General features: G+C 30.8%; 4 protein-coding genes across 4 annotated transcripts; 2 read left to right on the forward strand and 2 right to left on the reverse strand.

Moving 5' to 3' along the window:
- The first annotated feature begins 5,213 nt into the window (after positions 1 to 5,213).
- On the forward strand, positions 5,214 to 6,177 carry LOC150028934 (uncharacterized). The gene has a single exon (XM_090298072.1). The coding sequence runs from the start codon at positions 5,326 to 5,328 to the stop codon at positions 5,680 to 5,682; it is 357 nt and encodes a 118-aa protein (XP_090154198.1). The 5' UTR covers positions 5,214 to 5,325; the 3' UTR covers positions 5,683 to 6,177.
- A 318-nt stretch (positions 6,178 to 6,495) lies between these two features.
- LOC137810156 (UDP-N-acetylmuramoyl-L-alanyl-D-glutamate-2, 6-diaminopimelate ligase) lies at positions 6,496 to 8,386 on the reverse strand. The gene is made up of 5 exons (XM_068611303.2): positions 8,249 to 8,386; positions 8,103 to 8,155; positions 7,176 to 7,352; positions 7,008 to 7,091; positions 6,496 to 6,908 (listed from the first exon to the last, which is right to left on the reverse strand). Exons 1-5 carry the CDS (start codon positions 8,303 to 8,305, stop codon positions 6,740 to 6,742), a joined length of 540 nt encoding a protein of 179 aa, XP_068467404.1. The 5' UTR covers positions 8,306 to 8,386; the 3' UTR covers positions 6,496 to 6,739.
- Positions 8,387 to 13,269: 4,883 nt separating this feature from the next.
- On the forward strand, positions 13,270 to 17,842 carry LOC137810158 (wall-associated receptor kinase-like 14). Its single transcript, XM_068611306.1, has 4 exons — positions 13,270 to 13,527; positions 13,789 to 14,535; positions 16,057 to 16,137; positions 16,366 to 17,842. The coding sequence occupies exons 2-4, from the start codon at positions 13,854 to 13,856 to the stop codon at positions 17,646 to 17,648; spliced, it is 2,046 nt and encodes a 681-aa protein (XP_068467407.1). The 5' UTR covers positions 13,270 to 13,527; positions 13,789 to 13,853; the 3' UTR covers positions 17,649 to 17,842.
- Positions 17,843 to 19,006: 1,164 nt separating this feature from the next.
- HCF164 (Thioredoxin superfamily protein) lies at positions 19,007 to 20,816 on the reverse strand. The gene is made up of 4 exons (XM_068611308.2): positions 20,480 to 20,816; positions 20,181 to 20,396; positions 19,918 to 20,021; positions 19,007 to 19,551 (listed from the first exon to the last, which is right to left on the reverse strand). The coding sequence occupies exons 1-4, from the start codon at positions 20,648 to 20,650 to the stop codon at positions 19,269 to 19,271; spliced, it is 774 nt and encodes a 257-aa protein (XP_068467409.1). The 5' UTR covers positions 20,651 to 20,816; the 3' UTR covers positions 19,007 to 19,268.
- Between the last annotated feature and the right edge of the window lie 1,625 nt (positions 20,817 to 22,441).

Consider the following 22,441-nt stretch of genomic DNA (forward strand, 5'->3'; position numbering starts at 1 on the left):
TTAGCGTGAAATTGTGCAAACATTCAACTCTTATACACTAGATATAGTTAGTTAAGTAAGCACTTGATTAATACTTGTAGGAATTTATTTTTAATTTATGATCACAAATGATGGTGATGAAATACAATAGGGGTATAATATTTTATAAAACAAGTACAACATAATTAAGTATTAATCCTGTTAGACTTAGGTGTTCTCAATTTAGGTTTTTTATTTTATTTGTCTTGTTTAATTTTATTTTGGTATAAAATAATCCATATCTTGAATTGCATCATCATTATTTATGTGTCTTTAGGTGAAAAAAAAATATACTAAAATGTTTTAAATTGAATTCGTATTAAATAGTTTTGTTCTGTTGAATATCCAATTTTTTTGTTTTTTTTTATTGTTTGATGTTGCTACCAAGTGAATAAATGATGTGACTGTCTGATTTTTCTCTCTCTTAAGTGTACTACCACAGACTTTGATAACAATAAAAAAAATCTCTAAAATCCTATTTATCTTTATAAAATATAACATTATTTTTTTTTAAATTAAACAGTAAAACAAAAATTAAATTAACCATGTATAAAACCATGTAATTTGTTAAAAGTAATTAAAAATCAAATGATGATATCACTCGAGTTAATGTTAGGAACTCAATTGAAATACATAAATTTTTTAAACGTTTAATAAAATTAATTTTTGTAATATAGATTTAATTGAAAAATATAGATTTTAAACATTTAATTGAAAATAGCTTTTAATAAAAACTTAATTTATTTTTTTATAAAAGCTTTCATGTTAAGAATTACTATGCAACTTAACATCTCACTTAGTCTAACACTTCAAATAACAACAATCATCTACTATCATATGAAAAAATATTATTATTAAAAAAAATAAAAAAGAAAGAAAATACAAAAATATGGGGGACTAGACCAAAACTCATATGTTAACAAAAACGATACAAAAGTAAACTATACATATTCATAAAAAAATCGAAGAATAGACTAGATGGAAGTCTATTATACCAATGAAATTATTCTCTATGAATAAATCTTAAAATAACCAACTTATCAGCAGAAACATTCCCTTCACGAAAAATATGAGTAACCCTAAACCTGATTTTCCCACAATAATTAAGATAAATATTTCATCGAATATGAAGCATCCACGAAACATTAGTCCTAGCAGTAAAGACAACACAAACCAAGGCAGAATTACATTCAAGTCAGACATTAGTAAGCCTCATCTTTTGAATTTCCTCCATAGCATGTATAACTCCATAAAACTCAACAATCATATCAGTTTGAACTTCAAGAAACGCAGAGAAAGCATCAATAAACTCTTTCATACTCCCACGAAAAATATCTCCATAAGTAGCAAAACCAAGATACCCTTAACAGTAGTGTTAATTTTAACCCAGTCTGGCGAAGGAAACTCTCATCTAACAAGAAGAGGACAAAGCACTTTACCACTATGAGTATTAATAGCAAAAAACTTAATCACGTTGAAATCTAACATATCATTCTTCATTGAAACTTTACACGAATTTTCCACTAGACAAGTTAAATCTTTAATTATCAAAATAGCCCTAGAAACCTCAATCTTATCCTGAAATCTAGCATAATTCTTCATACGTCATATCATCCAAATAAAAAAGGTTATCACAACAAGCTTAATCAATTTAACCAAGTGACTACCATCACTCTTAACAAAAGAAAGAAGATAATCCTTATTAGAGAAATGAGAAGTAAGAAAAATTTGTCGAACTCAACTCCAAATATGCAAAGCATTAGAACATTCAAAAAATAAATTTCAAATAGATTTCTCATGCTTTTCACAGAGCGTACACGTAGAACATATATGCAAACCTTTATTATGAATATGTTGATATGTAGGAAGTCGCCCATAAATTTTTTTCCAGAGTACTAGAGTTTTGGAAGGCGGAATAGATGAAGTCGAAATGAATTTACTCCAACCACAAGAACTCCTGGTTCCAAGAAAAAATTCATAGCCGATTTAAGAGTGAAATGACCAGACTCATCTAGAATCGACTTAGGAATATCCTGATCCTCCCTAACCATGATATGATTAAAAAAATGAGGTATTTGCTGTAAAGATAAGGAAATATTCCAATCACAACTTGTCTAAAATTAAGAGACTATATCCAAAATGCTAGCACCATCAAATAATACTGCAATATTTGCTAAAGAAGTAGTATAACATCATTTATCATTCTAGAAATTAATAAAAGAACAATCCAAAAAGTATAATCAAGTATAGTACAATAAAATTACTTAATTCTAAGCCAAATAGATGAGGATCTATAAATCATTCGAACTCGTATTTTTATTTAAGAACCCTAAGAAAAGACCAAAGTTTGTTGCTATAAGCAAAGTTCAGAGCAAGCTTAAGAAGATATGCATTATTTTCATGACAAAGATTAATAATCTTCAAACCTCCATTCTCAATAGGAGAACAAATCGTATTCCAATTCACGATGACTATGCATTTATTCATAATATCACCAGTCCAAATAAAATTTCAACACCACTTCTCAACTTGGTTAAGAAGTGAAATAGGTCATTTATACATATTAAAGTTATAAGCTAGAAATCCAGTAATCAACGTATTGACCAATTGAATTTGACTCATCATACTAAGAGATTTACCTTTTCAAGATGCTAACTTCATTTTGACGTTATTAGGAAAAGGTTGAAGAAATCGACACTTTAAAGCACCAACAAAGATAGACACTCTCAAATAATGGAAAGGTAAACAATCATGACTACAAAAAATAATACGTTGAATTTTGGTGACAAATCTTGCAAAATTATCTATGGTGAAAAAACTACTTTTAGAGTTATTAACATATTAACTAGAAAAATCACCATATGTTTTAAGAAAAATACTCAAATTTCTAATAGACTTAATATCCCACACATAAAACAAATATGTCATCACCATATAAAAATATGAGAGGGACTGAGATAACCATGAAGACTAGTCATATATAAAATTTTATCATTCACAAGCTTAGAGATACTTCTACTAAGAATTCTTCTGCAAGACAAAAAGTAAAGGAGACAAATGATTACCTTATCTGATACCTCTACTGCAAGAAAAAAAATTCACCAAACTACCATTTATTTTGATAGAAAGTATAGTTGAACGGAGAATTGTACTAATCCAACCGACAAACGATGGATAAAAATCAAAGTTTGTCAAAACTAATAATAAAAATTCAATTGAGAATATCTAAATTTATAGAAAACTTAAAATATGATTATGTTATTTGTATGTTGACACAGTAATGGATATAATGTAAGATATAAATTATATTGATTTAATTAATGAAAATTAAATATAAAAATGTTGTTGAAAATATAAAAAACTTAAATATTTAATATAATAAATTTTGTAACAAAAATAAATTAAGAACACTTGAAATTATAATAAATTTTAAATTTAATTAAGCTTATTCTTTAAATAATTAAAAAAAATGTCAGAATATGTATTCAATTCAAGAAGATGGAAGAGATAGATTTTTTTTTATTATCTTATTTTAGTTTAAAACTTTGAAGAACGAATGGAAATGTTAATAATAACTAGTATTTTTTTCTCGAGATTTTATCTTGTTTTCATATTTTCTCCAAAACTCACCCTAAAATAACCCAAATTACATAGAAGTTGATAGCTGTTCTTATTCCATGTTTTTTCAATCTACATCATCATTTTAATTAAAAATATATATTTTGTTAAAGCACTTTTTTGAACATATATATTTCTCAATGGTTGAAATTTATAGAAAATTTATTTTTTTTCTAGGACCACCCTTTATATAGGAATCTCTCTCTCAATTATAATTTTATGGTGTTTGAAACAATTTAGTCAATAATAAAATGTATATTGGACAAAATGCCCTACAATCATTGTTAAAAATATCCATTGACAGTGTGACCCACATCAACCGAAGACAGTTTACAAGAAGAGACAAAGAAAGAGTGTATGCTCTTTTTTATAATTTTTATTTTAATTAAATATATCAATTCAATATTTTAATATTAAAAGGTTGCTGTAATTTTGTTTTTTAAAAAAATTAATTAAAGTTTTCTATGACAACTATCAAATAAACATCCGCTTCACAACTTTATCTTAATAATAATATAATAAGTCTTAAATATGTGCGTTTTCATGTGATATACAAGTGATATTTTCAAAGAAATGTATGAAATTGTTAATAAAATATAAATAAATAAAGAAAAAAAATTAATTATATTTTATCAGTAAACTAAATAATTAAACTGAGACATAACACTGAAATTTTAAAAGACAAATGTTTTGTCCTAACTCTCGGACTTGTCGTATTACTCTCAATAGAAGTGTTTGTCTATATTTTACGGGTTAAATATATTATTTATCTATAAATTTCAATTAAAATATAATATCAGACAATATTTGATATTTAAAAATTGTATACCTCACAAACATGCTTGAGGAAACTACATCGATTTTGATCTGCAAAACTTGAAAAGATTAACCCTAATAATTATCATTAAAATCTTAAACTTTTGTTTATGTGAGGTGAGTTGTGAGAACTGACATAAATAAAGACAGAGCCATTAGTTTACTTGAAAAGGGAAAACTGCTAACATAGCCCATTGTTTCTCTGCAAAAACCTTTCTCTCAAAGGAGATCACTATCAACCACATCTTCAATAATTACAGCTCCTGCACTCTACTTCCAAATCCTTCTCTCGGTTTTCTTAATTTTTTTTAGAGGGAAGGTTCTGAGTGTCAAAATTTGATCTGAGAAAGATTACAATTTCTATATGACCATCACACCTTCATCTTAAAAATAAAGACAGTGAATTTACCCACAAATTGGTAAATGCAGTAGATATTACAACAAAGTGACAAAGTGGTACAATATATTGATGAGAGTTAAAACTATAATAAGAATTACTGCAGAACTGTTCTCACACTATGTAATAAACTGAAAACGTAATTTTAATTATATAATTGAATACATTGAGTTAAAATAAATAAAAATGAGTTTAAATTGAAATAATCATAAAAAAAGTTGCACAACCTGAGAAACACTCTTAAAACTTATGTGACTTTTATATCTATTGTTTGACATGACAGAATACAGCAGCAGAATATCTTTGGTGGTTTCATGAAAATGCGGTGAATGTATCAAAACCCTTTTATCAGTTAAGACGCAGTTTTTGTCTCTTGGGATACTTACGTCCGCATCCCTTGTTTGAGGAAAACAACAGGCTTACTAGTGTTGATTTCTCCTTTATATATTTCAACTTCTTCCACCATTTCAACACTCATGTCCTGGGTTAAGCAGCATTCTACTCAAACAAAAACCAAAGCCAGAACCAAAATCAAAATGGAGTTCGAGATTTCCAGACCCGAATCAGAGGCTGACAAGTCTAGCAGAAGACACCTGCAAGAGAAGGACTCTTATCCAGTTCACGGAGTCTCAAGCCAGCTCCAGTTGAAGTCCTCCAAAACATCATCACAAACCCTTAACAAACAAGAAGTTCTTCATCGCATTCGACACCGTAAGTCCCTGAACAGAGTCAAAGGCGCTTTTGAGGGTCTTCTGGGCAGCTCCAAGGGCAACACAGCCTCAGCTCAAGAGCATATTTGGCTAGAACAATTTGATATTTTCTCTGCTCCTTGAAATATATGCAACCCATCACAACTAAGATATTCCGATATTGTATAATCATGCTCAAATTACTAATAAGATTTAATTTGTAGGTCGAGCCATAATCAATATATATCAAATCTCATGCAGCTCAAAACACCTACCTTTATATGTGACTTTTTTCACTCTTGCTGTCCATTGAGACAGATATTTCAACCATTTTAAATTCTATAACATAAATTATTAGAGATTACAAATAGTGCAGGACAAAAGTACGAATTGGACAAAGTCCGAATTGGAAAGGGTGATAAGCATAAAAGGAATTGAAGATGATAAACTGCTTCTATTTTTAAGTTTCTAAACATTTAATTTGAAAACCATATTTAATATTTAATGGGTTTTTTTATAAGAAATTAATTATTAAGTACAGAAATATTTAAGAAAACAATTTTAATACCCTGGGTGATTAGGAAATCAAACAAGCCCTCGGTGTTATTCCCACATCTAAAACAAAAGAAAAAGAAAAGAAAAAAGGACAAATCTACTATTTGTTTCCAGCACTTCTTATGAGGATAAATAAATAATTTCTTTCTGTTTGATTCACAATTGAGAAATAATCCCTCCCCTTTTCTCTCCAATTGACATGAAACCAAATAAATAAAAACCTCTAAAAAAATTAAAACATTAAGAATTAAAAACATTGATTAGTAGCAAATTACAGAGGAAAGGAGAGTTTCAATTCTATTATTAATTAAAAAATAATTTTAATTAATACAACAATACGTTTCGTATATTCTTTCTTTCTACCCCTCTCTCTCTCCTATTCATCTACGCGAACAGAAAAGAGACACCCTCCATTTTTTTTTATTTTTGTCCCCAATGAAACAATTTTTTACTCAATTTCATTCTCATTTTATCCTTCCTAATTTTTTTTTGTATTTCCCTTCTAATACCAAAGAACATTAGAATATCTATAGATTACAATTCATTAGAGTGGGGCCAACAGCAGCACCAATCATGACAGCTTAAAAATAAATATTGCAACAATAATCTCACTGGCAAAAAAATGTAGACTAAGTAATGAACATTCTCATTTCCTGCCAATCACCCCTGAACTAGAGAGAAGACGGAGTGCTCGGTTGGAATTGTTCAAAACTGATGAAGATCTTGGAACTGACATTTTCCTTTCCTTCAAGAATTCCAAGGCACTGTTTGAGCATTGAGGAGGACCTATTTTGCTCAGAATAACAGGTTCCAAACTGCAAATCACAGTAGGTACACAATAAATACAAGACAAAATGCGACATGAATGCAAAGTAATAGAAATGAATGCAATTGAAAAGAATGAAATCTCTAACCCTAATTTCCTTGATTTTCTCCTCCTTAAAGTGGTAGACTTTGTTTCATCTTTCTCCTCCTTAGTGTCAGAAAATGAAACATGACTGCAAATGAATTATAGCCTCTTAGAGATTTGTTCCAATAAAATGCATATTTCGCACCAGAGAAAGAATTACAGATTTACATACTTCTCACGAGCAGCAAGCATTTGGACAATGTCCTCGGGGAGAAATCCATCAGCTGTGTTCGGTTTTTGCTGAGGTTCAGAATCAATTACATTTTGAGCTTTTTTACCAGCTTTCGATGGTCGAGGAGTTATGTTTTGGGACCATTTCCTCCTACGCTCTTTTGCTTCGCGTACAACCCTACCAGTCAAGGACAAAAAATCATTTAATCAGGCACTCAATGAATTTGATGGTTCTAAAGAAGACCAAGAATATATCCTACAAGTGACTTCAACAAAGCTTTCGAGCATACAATTAAATCTTAACCAGTAAATGTTAATCATATATCCATAATTTAACAAACAATGATAATGTCATATCTTTACATGAATTTGCAGAATCTCACATTTCACAAATGTAGAGCTGAATAGCCCTTCTCTATATACGCTGAACAGACCCAAGTGTGTTCTGATTTCTTTAATATTTTTTTCAAACCAATTTCGCACCTAATTGTTAAACAATGAACAACCTAATTGTTAAACAATGAACAACCTAATTGTTAAACAATGAATAACCTAAATGTTAAACAATGAACAACCTAATTGTTAAACAATGAACAACCTAATTGTAAAACAATGAACAACCTAATTGTTAAACAATGAATAACACTGAACATCAGAATGAGAAGCTTGCAAAATAGTGTCTCGCAATCAAAGAGTTAGTGAATCTCCGTAACATTCTTCGTCCTACTCCATCCTTCCCCAACCACCCCTATCCCAGAATCTATCTATATTGGCCAGTTTATATTCAACCGTGCTGAACCATGTTTCAATAATATTACGGAAGATGCACAAGATCAGTTTTTTATTAAAAAAAAAAACTTATTTTTCCAGTTTTACTCTAGACAAATTAGATTAATAAACAGAACCTTAACACAGAGTAAAGCAATACCTGGATTTATTTTCTCTTTGAACCCTTTGAATCTCTTCGTCTTGTTGTAGACCCTGCGATGTTCATGCTTGTGTTAAGAATCTTGTCCCCCATCAGGATATAAAATTGATTCGATTAATCGACACAAAAAAGAAGAAATCAGAGACCTGTTCTGTTGTGAATTCCTCAGGGGCGTCGGAATCGTAGTCTTCTCTGTTCGACATTGATGCTCTTTCGAGAAAATCTCTTTAATCGAATCAGAAACTCTTTCTAGGGTTTAAGCAAAGCATATGTTTTGTACGTCTATTTATGGACACTACATTCCGCACCCATGTTTTTAAAACTGCACCCAACGTGAGGAGTGAGATGACAAAAATATCCTTGCCAAATTATATATTCCATCTTTTTTTTAATGTAAAAAACTAGTTTTTTAACGGTTTTCTTCTTCTACTTTTGTTACTTTTTATTTATTTCACATTGTAATTCAATTTTTTATTGTTCTTATAAAAATAAAATAAATCATAATACTTAGCAATCTATTTCTTTTAATCTTATAAAAATATATAAATAATAAATAATAAATAAAAATTAAAAAATTAAAATAATTATGAATGATATATTTTATATCATTTGATTATTGTTATAATTTAATTAATGAAGATATTCGTTAACAATAATTTTATTTCTTTTAAATAATACCTAAAAAAATTCCCAAATATCAATTTTTATTTTTATTTGATCTTCCCTTTAAAAAATAATTTAATATTTAGGTTATATATATATATATATATATATTATTAATTAAATATATCTATATTTTATTTAAATATATCCGGAATTGAATATTAAAAGATTCAAATACACGTATATCTATATTTTATTTAAATAAATATAAATACATAATATATAATAATAATAAAAATAAAATTGTAATATTTGGCTTGCTCTCCTCTTCCGTTTTTTTACTCCAATCACTTTATATAGTTATGTGTGAATATGTGTTTTGATACTTAAATATGTTAATTTTAAATTTTGTAGTATCTTCATATTTATAATATTGATTAGAGGAAACAAATAAAAAAATAATGATAAAATCATTTTGTTATAAATAATGGGAGATACTAAAACTACTGAGTATTTGAGATTTTAATTTATTGAAATTGATTTTGGATAAAGAAGATTGAGAAATATTTATAATATTAAGAAAGATATTTACAATATTTATTTAAATATTTTTTTTAGGAAAGAGAGATTTAAATGATAATCAGAGAACAGGGTATTCCATAAATCGTGCATATTTTTTTATTTATTTTTTATATAACTGATTATACAATAGAATGAATGAATGAAAGATTGTGTAATACCTTTATATTTCAAAATATATTTATACATTTTAGATTGTATAGTTTTTCAATATATTCTGAAATATATTTTCACATCCAAAAATATATTATGGGATGTACATGAAAAAGTATATTTCAAAATATATAATTTAAAATTGTACCAGTGCATTCGAAAATTTTGTTGGACTATTGGACTAGTCCAGGTGAGAACAAAAGCCCACTGAAATCCTTTACAATGGCCCAATATAGCACCTAACTACTACTGAATAATGGCAGTTTCTTCCTGCACCCCTATATTTTTCTTTCTGCACCCCATAATTTTGTAAATTCCGAAACTAACCCCCACAATTTCGGGATCTGGGAGTGTGTTACGGATTTATTAATCCGGAAGTGAAACATGTTGCATTCTGGATGAGAGGGTATTCCAGAAGCAAAGTTTGTATTAATTATTGATTTTAAGATTATTGAATCTGAAAGTCTAATTTCTGTTACGAATTGGTGGATCCGGAATGATTTTTTTCAATTATGGATTTTTGAATCTGGAATGCATAGGGACACTTTTGTCTTTGCAGAACCTTGTGGGGGTGCGGGAAGAAACTGCCCTGAATAATGATCACCAAAATGAATTTTAGATCCATGGAGATAAAAAAAAATTACAATCTTAATAAATTAATATTATACTTATACATGTTTACTCACCAGTAATTGTAGGAATAATTTAAAAAAGTCTCTTCATTCTAACTATTTATTTTCTTCCTCTATAATGATCGTAGAAGGTAAAAAATACCTTAATTCTTAATATTCCTTAGTTTATTTTTATTTTTTTTATTAGTGAATTAATATCAAATTTTCGTTCTTCATAAACGCACATTATTATAGAAATAAAAACACCATTAGAAATTATAGATTCAAAAAATAAATTGCAATATCCACAATCATAAGAAATCTCAGTTTTGTTTTAGTAGCTAAGAATTATGCCAAAAAGGGTCACCATTGCTAAAGGATATTGTCCTCCACTTTCTCCATCTCATAAAATGTTGATAAGATTGAAAGAATTATTGAGTGGCTTCAAAGTCAATTTTGGCAAATAATGCTTCATAACACCAAAATGACACAAACACATGATACCAATTTTTTTTTTCATAATTATGATATAATAAATTTGGTTTGTCTTGACCAAACATAATGAAAAAATCGAAATAAATGAAACGAAAAAAAATGTAGTTGTAATTGACCGGAACCATTTAATAATAATCATATGGTTACGGTCTCTCGGACATGATAATAGAAGTGCAACATTTAATGTTTAGTTTTTTAATTATCATAATTATTCTTTTATATTTTAATATTCCATAAAAATTACAATGTAAATATTCTCCTGCTCTTCCATTTTATTTAATAAAGACGTTTAAAATTGAATTATCTGGCCTTCTGCTGCACACGTAATTGAATAAATGATTTTTGTGTCAACTTTAAAAATGAAAAGAAAACCTGTCTTCTAGAAAAATAAAATTAGAAGCTTCTGTTTTTGACTTGCTACACGCTTTCAATGGTTAAAAATCAACAAATTTAACCTAACGCTTGAAAAGGGAAATTTTACTTTGGCCTGTTTATTATAGATTACATTTTTTCAAGTAAAGTACACTAGAATCGCTTAATTTCATTTTGTAGTTTAATGCATGAGAAAAGAAAAAAAAAATTAGAAGAGTAAAACTATTTTTTATAGTACTTTTAGTAGTTGCATTTTTTTTATTCATTTTTAGAATAGAATATTAATTTTTACTTTTTTGAATTTGGGAAATAAGTATTGAATTTTTTTTCTGATAAAATTAAATTATTGTTTATTGTCAATTTTGTTCATTTTTTTTTATGCATGGGCTATTTTGATAGTAAGAGTGATATTAAAGTTGTTGATAGTATTTCATTATTATTGATGTTGAAATAATGTAGAAAACTTTAGTGTGTTTTAATTGTAGTTAGTATGATTTTTTTACATATTTTTTTGCTATCGATATAAAGTATAACAGTGTGAAAATGCATTTATGAGTTTTCCCAAATAAAAGTTTTGTCCATTATTCATTCATCTCTCTTTTCTAAGAACGTATGTATTAATTTCATAATTTTAATTTTTTTTATCATTACTTAAGTAAATAATATTATTCATAATCTCTAGTGTGTTGGATTCTCTCTAATATTTATAGTTTATGGATGAACTTCAGTGGACTTGTATGTGAGTCCAAAAGAGGCTCCAACTACGCCTTAATCATGATTTATTATTAAGTATAACTTAATTACAGTTAATTATAGGTTTATGGGTTGCACTCAGATTAGGAAAGTTATTCAGTCTTCTTGACTATTCGACATTCTCGATAATTCAGTAATACATTTATCCCCTAGACTCGAGTGAAGCGATTTGAATATTAACATAAAGTTTATTAAAAGATGAATTGTCTTATATGATCAACCTTCAGAATAGCATATACACCTTATAAGCATCAGTTCCACATAATCGTCCTGTCCTGTGCGAGTAATTGTGCGTATGTTTTGATCATGATAATTTATTGATATTGATCGTTCGAATAATTTATTTTTGTGCCATATTCTGTAACTTGTATTTGCAAACTCATTTTTCCCCTGTTAGCGTAATCAACTTAAGTTCTGATACTTGAAACTAATACATTGAATCTTCAGTTTTTTTTCTTTCTTTATGCATTATATGGTTTTATGAATTTCCAGTAATATATGATAATAGAATCTGTAACGAATTGAAACTTGACTTCTCTTATGCAGTTATATGCATGATTGGATTTGCCTTCATATCTTGAGTTTGTTTTTTAAAAACTTTATATGCCTAATTCTTTTATTCCATAAATTTATGCTAAAGGTTGCTATCAAATTACAAGCTAATTACAATATGAAGATGCATTTTGAATTTAATTTTTGCTAAAACTAAGATAGTTTAAAACCAAATTAATTCACGAAACACATATAAACACGTTATCCCTTTTTTCTTACCAGTGTTTGTTTTGTTGACTTCTGGATTGCTTTGTCTCTTGTTATCTTTGGATCAGAATAGATGTACTAAATTGAATTGACTTGGAAATAATGCAGCCTTCATTGTTATGGCTATGGCCTTTAACTACCACTTGACTTACTAACACCAATATTTTTTACAATAGTTTTTCATATTTCTTAATATGTATTACATCTTAAAGATTAAACAAAAAACAAAAAAGAGTGAAAGAGAAATGTGAATGCATCATATGATTGTTGGTTTGAGAGTTGTATGATGAAGCCGCAACTGTTACTGTTCTACAACTGGCACTTACAGACATTGAAATAATATCTTATTATCAACTTCCATTTATGTGCTTGCAAGTGGTAATGAATTCACAATTCATTTTACTTAATTATCCACTAAATATCTTATTTATTTATATAGATGGTTTCAAAACCTATTTTACCAAACAAAAGTCAATTATATGATGGTAAATATAATGTTTTATTTAATATAGACCTGTTATCAAGAATGATAAACATGTTTTTTTTAAAACCATGTAACTTGTACAAAAATATATCTACAAAGTTTCTGTGAATTGTTATCTCAACATGTAAATAACAACTACTTGTTATAATAACGTGATTCCACAAAATATTTAGCAGTAAGTAGAATTGGAAAAAGAATAATGTGTGTCGTAAAAGTCAAAGTCTTACGATTTGGCTTGTTTGGACTAACTAAAACTTGAAGTGCAGTGTGTGTAATTTGGCGTTGGGAAGAGGGGCATTTTGGGCAGAAGAAAATTAAGCGAGGGGTATATTCGGCACTTCACGTCCAAAAGAAAGATGTCGACTGGTCACATGTATTTTATTTCAAAGACAATGATCCACAAACAAAGTGTGAATGTGGCTAACTTTCTTCCTAGTACCTTTCAATTCACCACCAAGGCTCTTGCTGCAACTTCGTTTTATTGTTTTCCGTTGGAGAAGAACGTTACGCAGACATAACGCATCTTTTTTTTCTTCTTCTTCTTCTTCTTCTTTTTCACACTGTTCAACTTCAACTGCTGCAGTCATTGATTTCAACCTTTGCAGAACCTCTGAAGGTGCGTATTTATGTCTCAGGACAGTTAATTCATTTTTTTTCAGTTTTCTTTTTAATGTTTTTTCCTCAAAGCTGATTGGTTCTCTTGTATGAGCCCGCATTTATTGAGATAGATGGCTACCCAACGGCACCGATCACAACCTTTAATTCTCATTTAATCTATCATCTGGAAGATTATTCTGCTACCACGATTCTTCTAATTTCTTAAATCGCCAAAATTTTGGGAGGATTCAAGTTGAATTTGTGTTCTTGTAATTTTCAGCTAGGGAAGGGTGATGATTGTGATTGCCCATTTGAAGCTAGTTCAGTTTCATTTAGCGTCTAAAGATGTTTCTTCGCCGCCGTACAAATCTCGTTATAGTTCTTACGATCTTGATGGCGTGCACAGCAAGAGCGCAAAACGTCACCTGCAATAGGCAATGCGGGAAGCAGAGTCTTCAGTTCCCTTTCGGGTTCTCCGAGGGTTGTGAAATCAGACTAAACTGTTTCGACAACCAAGTCCAAATTTACGAATTTCTGGTCCAAAACGTTACCGACAGCAACATATTCGTCAACCTCCCTGGAAAATGCAACCGCAGAATGGAATCCATTGAGCCACTTTTCCAAAGCAATTTTGCTCCCTCGGTTAACAACAGCTTTTTGGTGCAAAATTGCAGCGAGCAGTTTGGTGGGTGCGTTATTCCTGCTTCGAATTTTGGGGAAAGCTGCGATAAGAAAAGTGGTAATATCAGTTGCTTTTCGAAACAAGATGGGGCGGATGTTGTGAAATACACAGATTTGAATGGAACTAAGTGTAAGTACTTGTTCTCTGCGGTTTCTTTTGGGCAGAGCCATGAGACTGTGCTGCAGTTTCAGATGGTCGAGTTGGGGTGGTGGCTTCATGGACAGTGTGATGAATGTTCTGACAACTCTACCTGCACACCGGTCCCTCTCCAAGGAGGTTTTCGGTGCCAGTGTATCCATGGCTTCACCGGCGACGGCTTCAGAATGGGCACCGGTTGCCGGAAAAGTGAGTTCACATTATATATATAATCATATATTTATCTGTGTATTGGTTTCATTATTTTATTATTATATGGTTTGGTTCTTGCTTGTGGAAAAATTGTGGGGTTTGACTGAGAATTTAACACCTGGTTGCGGCTTTATGTGCTGGACAACCATGTGGCAAGACCCCAATTTTGACCCGTTTGAACCAAATACTCATCTTCTTTAACTTGTTTAGAGCCTATCACACAACACAACTATCGAGAGACTGCGTTTTTTTTATTTATTTGTTCACATTATATTTGAAGAAAGCATGCAAATTCTCTTCTTAATCTGCTTAGTTTTATTATCACATAAAAGCATTGTTTTCCTTTTTAGCTTGAGAATGGCCTAAACGTGATGGATGGGATGGAAAAAACTTGGTTAACATGTTATAACAAGAAATCTCTCTCTCTCTCTGTGTTATATTTTTTAATTAATTATTTTAGATTTATTTCAATAAAATATTTTATCATGTTTTATAACTAAGATATACAATACTTTTATCTTACTTAAATATAAACAATGACTTTATCTACGAATATGTTAATATTCGCAGAATATTTGAGTGCATACTACTAAATTACTAATCATGTATTTAAAAAGTTAGAAGAACGAATATTTTTTAAAACAAAAAGTATGAAGAGACGTACATTATAATAGTTCACCTAAACCCTACCTGTAAAACCACGTTGACTTTTCCTTTCTGATGGTCGTGTAGATCATAAGGCATTACAGGACCCCTAATTTTGCATAGATATGGAAGTAAATCAGCTATTGATAGCTTTGTTTCTAAACCTTTTCAATTTTACTCATTCTAATTTTCGTGTTCCTTCTGTATAAGGAATCCAATATCATGGAATACTTTATTTGTTTTGAATGGTAACTTAACCAAACAGAATTCTTAAGAAATAAAAGTCAACATGTTTTGGCCGCACATGCGTGGTTGAATGGATTTGAATTTTCAATGTATTAGACGTGGTCAAACGGGAGATATTGGTCAACGTGTGCAATTAATAATGTGAACTTGCCAAATTTAAGGTAGTAATTACCTACTTTTAACATTAGGATTATGGACATCACCCACAATTTATTTATCACCCATTTGTTGACAACGCAAATTGAATGTGATACGAAGTACCCTTTCTACTACATACCTTATAGACATTTTTTGAATACAGATATCTCATATTGACATAAGAACCTCCGGTGGAACAGTTTCTGTGCCACATCTTGACGATTTTGACTATTGCATGTGTTTGATTTATTTTTTGATTGAAAAGGGTTTATAATTAAAACTTTACTGAAGAGCTAAACAAATCTTCAAACATTAATTAAAACTGAAGCAATTTCTGATAAATAACAATCATGTCTTCAACGAGGGAGATTTTAGTAGATACTGCATATCCAGAACAATATTTTTTTGCCATCTGATCGTGATATATTAGTTCTTTTAGCACATATTGTCATTGATTTTAATCTGTTCCTGCGGTTGCCTGGTCATCAGCTTCGGCTTCAAGTTGCAGTGCTTCAACACTAACTTCCGGGGGATGTGGAAAAGCAACCAAAATCGGTGTCGCTGTTGGAGGTATTATAGAATAGAACCTTAACATCTTAACTTCCTACTCTTTTCACTGTATATAGTCACATGTTGCAGATTTGTTTCACACGAGAATCTTTGTTAACCTGTCAACTATTATTGAATGCATATTTTTTCAAGTTCTTTTCCCATCTCCTGATACAAACATGAATACAAAAGAGAAGTTCTGAAATTTCATATTTGGATTAACTCTGCCTGATTGTCCACACTTTACAGCAATCATAGCTGGAGCTTTGGTGATGGCTGGTCTGTTTCTTCTATGCTACTGTGCTAGGCGCCGTTCTATTTGGTTGGGAAAACATACCAGAGTAAAGCGCCAATTACGTGAAGCTGCAGGCAACTCAAGCATACCTTTCTATCCCTACAAAGAAGTAGAAAAAGCCACAAATTCTTTCTCTGAGAAACACAGGCTGGGAACTGGGGCATTTGGTACAGTTTATGCCGGGAAACTGCACAATGATGAATGGGTTGCTATAAAGAAGTTAAGGCAAAGAGACACCAATAGTGCTGACCAAGTCATGAACGAGATCAAGCTCCTTACTTCAGTGAGTCACCCAAATTTAGTTCGCCTCTTAGGTTGCTGCGTAGAGAAGGGAGAACAGATCCTTGTTTATGAATTTATGCAAAATGGAACACTTTCACAGCACTTGCAGAGAGAGAGGAGTGAAGGACTACCGTGGACAGTAAGACTTACCATTGCTACTGAAACTGCTAATGCTATAGCATATCTTCATTCCGAAATCCATCCCCCAATTTACCACAGAGACATAAAATCTAGTAATATACTTTTGGATTATCAATTCAAATCAAAGATAGCTGATTTTGGGCTTTCTAGGCTTGGCTTGACAGAAACATCTCATATCTCAACCGCTCCACAAGGGACTCCGGGTTATGTCGATCCCCAATATCACCAGAACTTCCATCTTTCTGATAAAAGTGATGTGTACAGTTTTGGAGTTGTCTTGGTAGAGATAATAACTGCCATGAAAGCGGTTGATTTTTCTCGACCTCGGACTGAGGTTAACTTAGCTGCACTTGCCGTAGATAGGATTAGGAGGGGTGCTGTAGATGAGATCATAGACCCCTTCCTTGAACCACATAGAGATGCTTGGACACTATATTCTATTCATAAGGTAGCTGAGCTTGCATTTAGATGCCTTGCTTTTCATAGTGACATGAGGCCTACTATGATGGAAGTGGCAGAGGAGCTAGAACACATTAAACGCAGTGGATGGGCATCTATGGAGGAAACTGCCATGGCTTCATCGAATGGGTCCACTTGTTCATCACCTCGCAATGGAAGTGAGAAGTCACTGAGTGGTATAAACAAGGCGGGCCAAGGGAGTGCGAGATTGATAGTTCCGCAGAAGATTGAGAGATTTTTTCATTCTGTGGAGCTGAAGGACAGTTCTCCTGTATCAGTGCATGATCCTATTCATTGGTCGAGTGGACACAGCTCACCTTCGTCAAACAGCTTGTTGGTAAATGTCATCCCCTGAAATATACTTTACTTTGGGGTGGATAGCCTCCAGCAATGTGAATACTAAAGGCATAACACTTCCTTTTCTCTGTCGCAGTTGTTGCTATAGCTATTTTTGTGTATGATTTTGTCATTAGGATTCTGTTTTACTAACAACTTCCAAATATTATATTCATAAATCATCAATAATCAATATGCAGAATTCACTATTCAGGCAGGATCAACACTATGAATAGCTACTTTGAAAAACCACCTTTGGCTACACTTGTCACTCTGGGTATCTCTGAGTAGTCCAAGTTATGGCAAGGTATAAGCAACTAGAAGCATGTATGATTTCAATATATGAAAAAACAATTATTTGAACTAAATTTTAAAATTAAAGAAAGAATCTTTTCTTTTCCAAATAAAAAAAATAGTTTTTAATCGATTCGGAACCAACTTTTGAGCCAAAACCACTTTTAAACTAAAAATGGCTTAAATGCAAGAACAAGGGGCCTCTTACTTACTTTAATAAGAACCCCAAGGATATTGGGGGCATTGTTTCCAGACATTGATGGTGGAATTTGGAGTTAAAGAAGAGGCGAAGAGAGAAGGTTAACTTCTGAAATATTAATTTGGAAAGGTGAAAAACCTAATTTCATTTCATGCTATCGGGTCTTATAGTATGCAAGAAGAGAGCAAGTATGGTACTAAAACACAGCAAAAGAAACTGAAAAATAACGTAGGAAAATAATTAGTTGATCTTCCCTGTCATGAATAAAAAACTCCTTTTTGAAATCAATTAACTGAACTGTTAAGCAATAATAAACCAGCTTAATTTAAAAATGTTTTCATTATCTGATTGCTTAATTTAAAAATGTATTCATTATTTGATTTTTCAGACGTGATTTAGTTTGGATTAAGATTTTATGTGGGTTAAAAAGATTTCTTTTTGCACTTGATGCCACATGAACACACGATCCATGTCTATCTTAACCCTGCCTCGTGCAATTGTTGTCAGAATTCTAGATCTTTTGTCCGTGACAGGCATTAACAACAGGAATGCTTTTCGCATGCCCTATTTTGCTGTTTTTTTTGTTGTTTTTCATTTTGAACAAGAAAAAAAATATTTCTATTAAGCCGGTGATGTTTCAAAACACCAAATACATCAAAAGTTTCAGTTATGTTCTAAAAGGTCACGCTAAAATAGTTGAATCTTAAGTCATTAGCCATTAGAAGTCGAAGAGAGTCCAACGAAAACACAGATGTTGCAGAAAACAGCAAAAGATGAACCAAACTGGAAAATCCATACTGGCGTTATGTAATTATTGCAAACGACATGTATATGCAGATGTCTTCTAAATCTAGTGAACCGGGATAGTAGCAGATCAGTCATTATTTGCAATAAAACCATCACTTTCTGATGGACTAATTTTAATTATAACAGGACTGAAAGAATATAGACACATTTGAGCTGACATTTGTGTGATTAATATCTAGATTTTTAGATCCTAATCTACGACAGACTTATACAGTGTTCATAATAAGATTGTGGATAAAAAAAAATGTAAACAAGAGTAACAAGCTGTTTGCTCACTGACAGATGAAACCAGCTACTGTGAAACAGTATAAGAAGGTACTGTACTGTATGTCTGGTCATCTAACCATGACTTCTTGGATCAACAACTTGATGCACCTTCCTTGCTTCAGCACTTGAATATTGGCCTACAACACGAGCATGAGGAACGGATGCTTGTCCACGAGCAAGAGCATCTACATTTTCAAGCAGGTACTGTCTTGGAAGCCTACCCACAACATTACCCTCCTCATTCCCTTCTTTATCAAGGAATGCAAAATGAGGAATACCCTCCACGCCAAATTCGTCGAGCTCTTGCTCCCACTTTGTGTTATCAACATTCAACATAACAAAATTCACTTGATCCCTGTATTGAAAATTAAATGGCGTCAAGACTACGAATCAACACTAACAAAATGAAGGGCCTCTGTTTACTTTTGTTTCCATTTCTTATCTCCACTTTGAACTACAAAACTATAATCTTTGTTCAGTCTGTGTTTTTATTTCTCAAAATCTATACAGTAAACATAAAGAAAAAACATATTTTTACCCAGTGCAGATATTTGGAAATAGAAATCAAACTAAAGATAATAAAGTTTTGTAATTCAAAGGTAAAAAACAAAAAACAAAACTGAAAACTGCATATTTCCTCAATGTAAAATGGCCTTCATGGTTTACTTAACATGAGTAATCATAAACAGGGAAGCATGCGGTTTACTTAAAAGGTGATTACTTGTATTGCTGCTCAACTTTGTATACGTCAGGAGCTAATTCCCGACATACCTCACACCAATCCGCATAAAACTCAACCACAGTGGGTTTCCCATTGGAGAGAGCCTGGACCATCAAACATCACAGCACAAGTATTATGAAAAAAAAATGGTGGCAGATAGCATGTAACAACACCGCTTGAAGCCTGAAAACCTTGTGAACACTGAGATATACAATGAAATAATTAACGCAAGCTAATGAATTAAGAGAAGAGAAGCAGTAAACCTCTTCGTAAGGCACTGCAATGACAGAGAGATCCTTTAGAGAAACACCGAAATCCAGCCTGGCAGACAGGAAAAGTCCTAAAGCCGCTAAGGTAGAAACAAGTGCGATTTTGTTGTTGACATCTTTGTTTGGCAATTGAGGAAGTGAAGTTGTTGTTGTTGTCTTGGTGGTCTCAGCATTTACCGTTGTAGGTTCGACCAGCAGTTTTTCTTGTTCCTGAGCAGAGGTTAAAGGAAGTTAAGGTAGGAAACAAAGAACCTCGTTGGTTGTTCTGTTTTTGCAAAGGCACGGAAACATACCGATGGAGAGGTATCCTTGTGATCGAGGTTAGGATTTGTTTGGCAAACGAAGGTCTGGAATTTGCGGCTGTTGATGCGACGGCGTTGAGGATTTGCAGTGAAGCGAGGAATTGGAAAACATGGTTGGAATCTGTGCAGGGCGATGGGGTTTGGAGATGTGAGACGCGCCATCCACCGAACAAAAATCTTGTAGCCGCAGAATTTCAGACCGCAACCCCCACCGTTAACAATTAACTATGGAAGATTTTTTTTTTGGAAAAGAAACAAGATAAATTCAACTGCTATTTTTAAAAATAAAATAAAAACTTCGGTTGGAGAAATCTATAATTCCAGAGTCCATAATCACACACTCACACGACACCGATATTAGATATACTGATACGACACAAACACGAAAATATGCACAAATACAAAAATATGTATAACTTTTAAAATTAGGAAATAAGACACAGATCTATATATTATATAATTATAAATTATATAAATTGACAATAAAAATTTATGTACACAAGTATATGTTTTAGATTATTTTTTGGAACTGAAAGATATTTTTCATAACTGATTCAGGAGAATTTGTTTCTTACTTTTATAATCATAATAAAAATTTATACAATAAATTTTAGTTTTTAAAAAATTAATGTATTTTTTTTTTAAATTGTGTTAATTGTCATAAATTCAACAAATACTTTTTGAATTTGACACTTCATGTGTCCAACAAGTGTCGGTGTCCAATACGAATATCTGACACGCTATTTAAGAGGAGTATCCAATCTTCATAGATATTGGCAAAAAAGGATTCTCTCAATTGTTTAAAATAAAATAAAATATTTTTAATTTAAAACAGGAGGTCATTTTCTTAGTTTTAAGTTTTTAATACGAATCACTCTTATATTCTTTTTAAAGTCCATTCTTTTTTATTTTTTTAAAGACACCCTTAAAATAAAATAAAAAAGTAAATAGCTTCATCAAATATTAAAAAGTCCTAATGTATTAATTTGTTTCATTGTTGTTTTCAATTTAGTCATATTCTTTTTATTTTTTTTAATTAGGGTATTTTGTATTTAAATGTGTGAATTGCATTTCTTCTATTATATTGATTTTTTAATTTATTAACTGTGAAAAGAAAACATGTAACATGACATACATATACTGTTTATTTATCTGTTATATTTATTCACAAGATGAATGTGGATAACTCGTTTCAAAGTATAAAAAGATTCTAATATTTTTATTTTGAAAATTTTCATTTTATCGTGAGAAATGATATGATAAATATCAAGAGTATTGACCACGAATTTAAACGGTCTTAAAAAAGACAATCCAAGTTTTGGACAAATACATGGTGATAAATTGTTGTCCATGAACCAAGAATTGAGGAGAGTGTCAATTATGAAGTAATTCATACGGTAACAAACACTGTAGAAGAAGACAAAGACACGTAAATACGTACAAAAGAAATATGTATATAAATCGTAGCTATATTTTTCCTTCAAGGGAATGTTTGAGATATTAGTGGTGTAAAATTTGACAACTAAGTGTAATAAGAATATTTTTTTTTATTTATTAGTGTGATATAATTTTATATTTTAATTATTGATAACAAATTTAAAAAATTATCAAAAAAATGGCAAATTGTAATAATATAATACGATTTTAATATAATCAAATTTTAATTTAAAATTGTATTAAAGTGACACAATTTATTTGTTTTAATAATTTTTAAAAAATTTAGTTATTTTGATAATTAACATGTAAAACTACACTACATTAATACAAAATCCAATAAAATAGTAAACTTTGTGTGATTGGGAAAAAAAATTGAATTCAAAAGTATGAGTAATGAAAAGTAATTGTAGTTGAAAAAAATATCATGTAATATAGGAGAAAGGATAAAACCACCATTTCAACTTGATTTCTTTACAAATTTACAATCACAGACTATTTTTCAAAGAAAAATATGCT

Source organism: Phaseolus vulgaris, chromosome 2 (assembly GCF_051622355.1).
Source record: "Phaseolus vulgaris cultivar YP4 chromosome 2, ASM5162235v1, whole genome shotgun sequence".
Lineage (NCBI taxonomy): Eukaryota > Viridiplantae > Streptophyta > Magnoliopsida > Fabales > Fabaceae > Phaseolus > Phaseolus vulgaris.

What these genes read in the sequence shown, in the direction of transcription:
- LOC150028934 (XM_090298072.1), top strand. Translation starts at nt 5,326, where the DNA reads ATGTCCTGGGTTAAGCAGCATTCTACTCAAACAAAAACCAAAGCCAGA.
- HCF164 (XM_068611308.2), bottom strand. Translation starts at nt 20,650, where the DNA reads ATGGCGCGTCTCACATCTCCAAACCCCATCGCCCTGCACAGATTCCAA. An exon ending in ACAAGGATACCTCTCCATCG is followed by an intron (nt 20,397 to 20,479) that starts GTATGTTTCCGT and finishes ACCTCTGCTCAG; the next exon opens with GAACAAGAAAAACTGCTGGT. An exon ending in AAAGTTGAGCAGCAATACAA is followed by an intron (nt 19,552 to 19,917) that starts GTAATCACCTTT and finishes TTTTCAATACAG; the next exon opens with GGATCAAGTGAATTTTGTTA.
- LOC137810156 (XM_068611303.2), bottom strand. Translation starts at nt 8,305, where the DNA reads ATGTCGAACAGAGAAGACTACGATTCCGACGCCCCTGAGGAATTCACA. An exon ending in CAAAGAGAAAATAAATCCAG is followed by an intron (nt 7,353 to 8,102) that starts GTATTGCTTTAC and finishes CTTGACTGGTAG; the next exon opens with GGTTGTACGCGAAGCAAAAG. An exon ending in AGAAAATCAAGGAAATTAGG is followed by an intron (nt 6,909 to 7,007) that starts GTTAGAGATTTC and finishes TGTGATTTGCAG; the next exon opens with TTTGGAACCTGTTATTCTGA.
- LOC137810158 (XM_068611306.1), top strand. Translation starts at nt 13,854, where the DNA reads ATGTTTCTTCGCCGCCGTACAAATCTCGTTATAGTTCTTACGATCTTG. An exon ending in GGGCACCGGTTGCCGGAAAA is followed by an intron (nt 14,536 to 16,056) that starts GTGAGTTCACAT and finishes CCTGGTCATCAG; the next exon opens with CTTCGGCTTCAAGTTGCAGT. An exon ending in AATCGGTGTCGCTGTTGGAG is followed by an intron (nt 16,138 to 16,365) that starts GTATTATAGAAT and finishes CACACTTTACAG; the next exon opens with CAATCATAGCTGGAGCTTTG.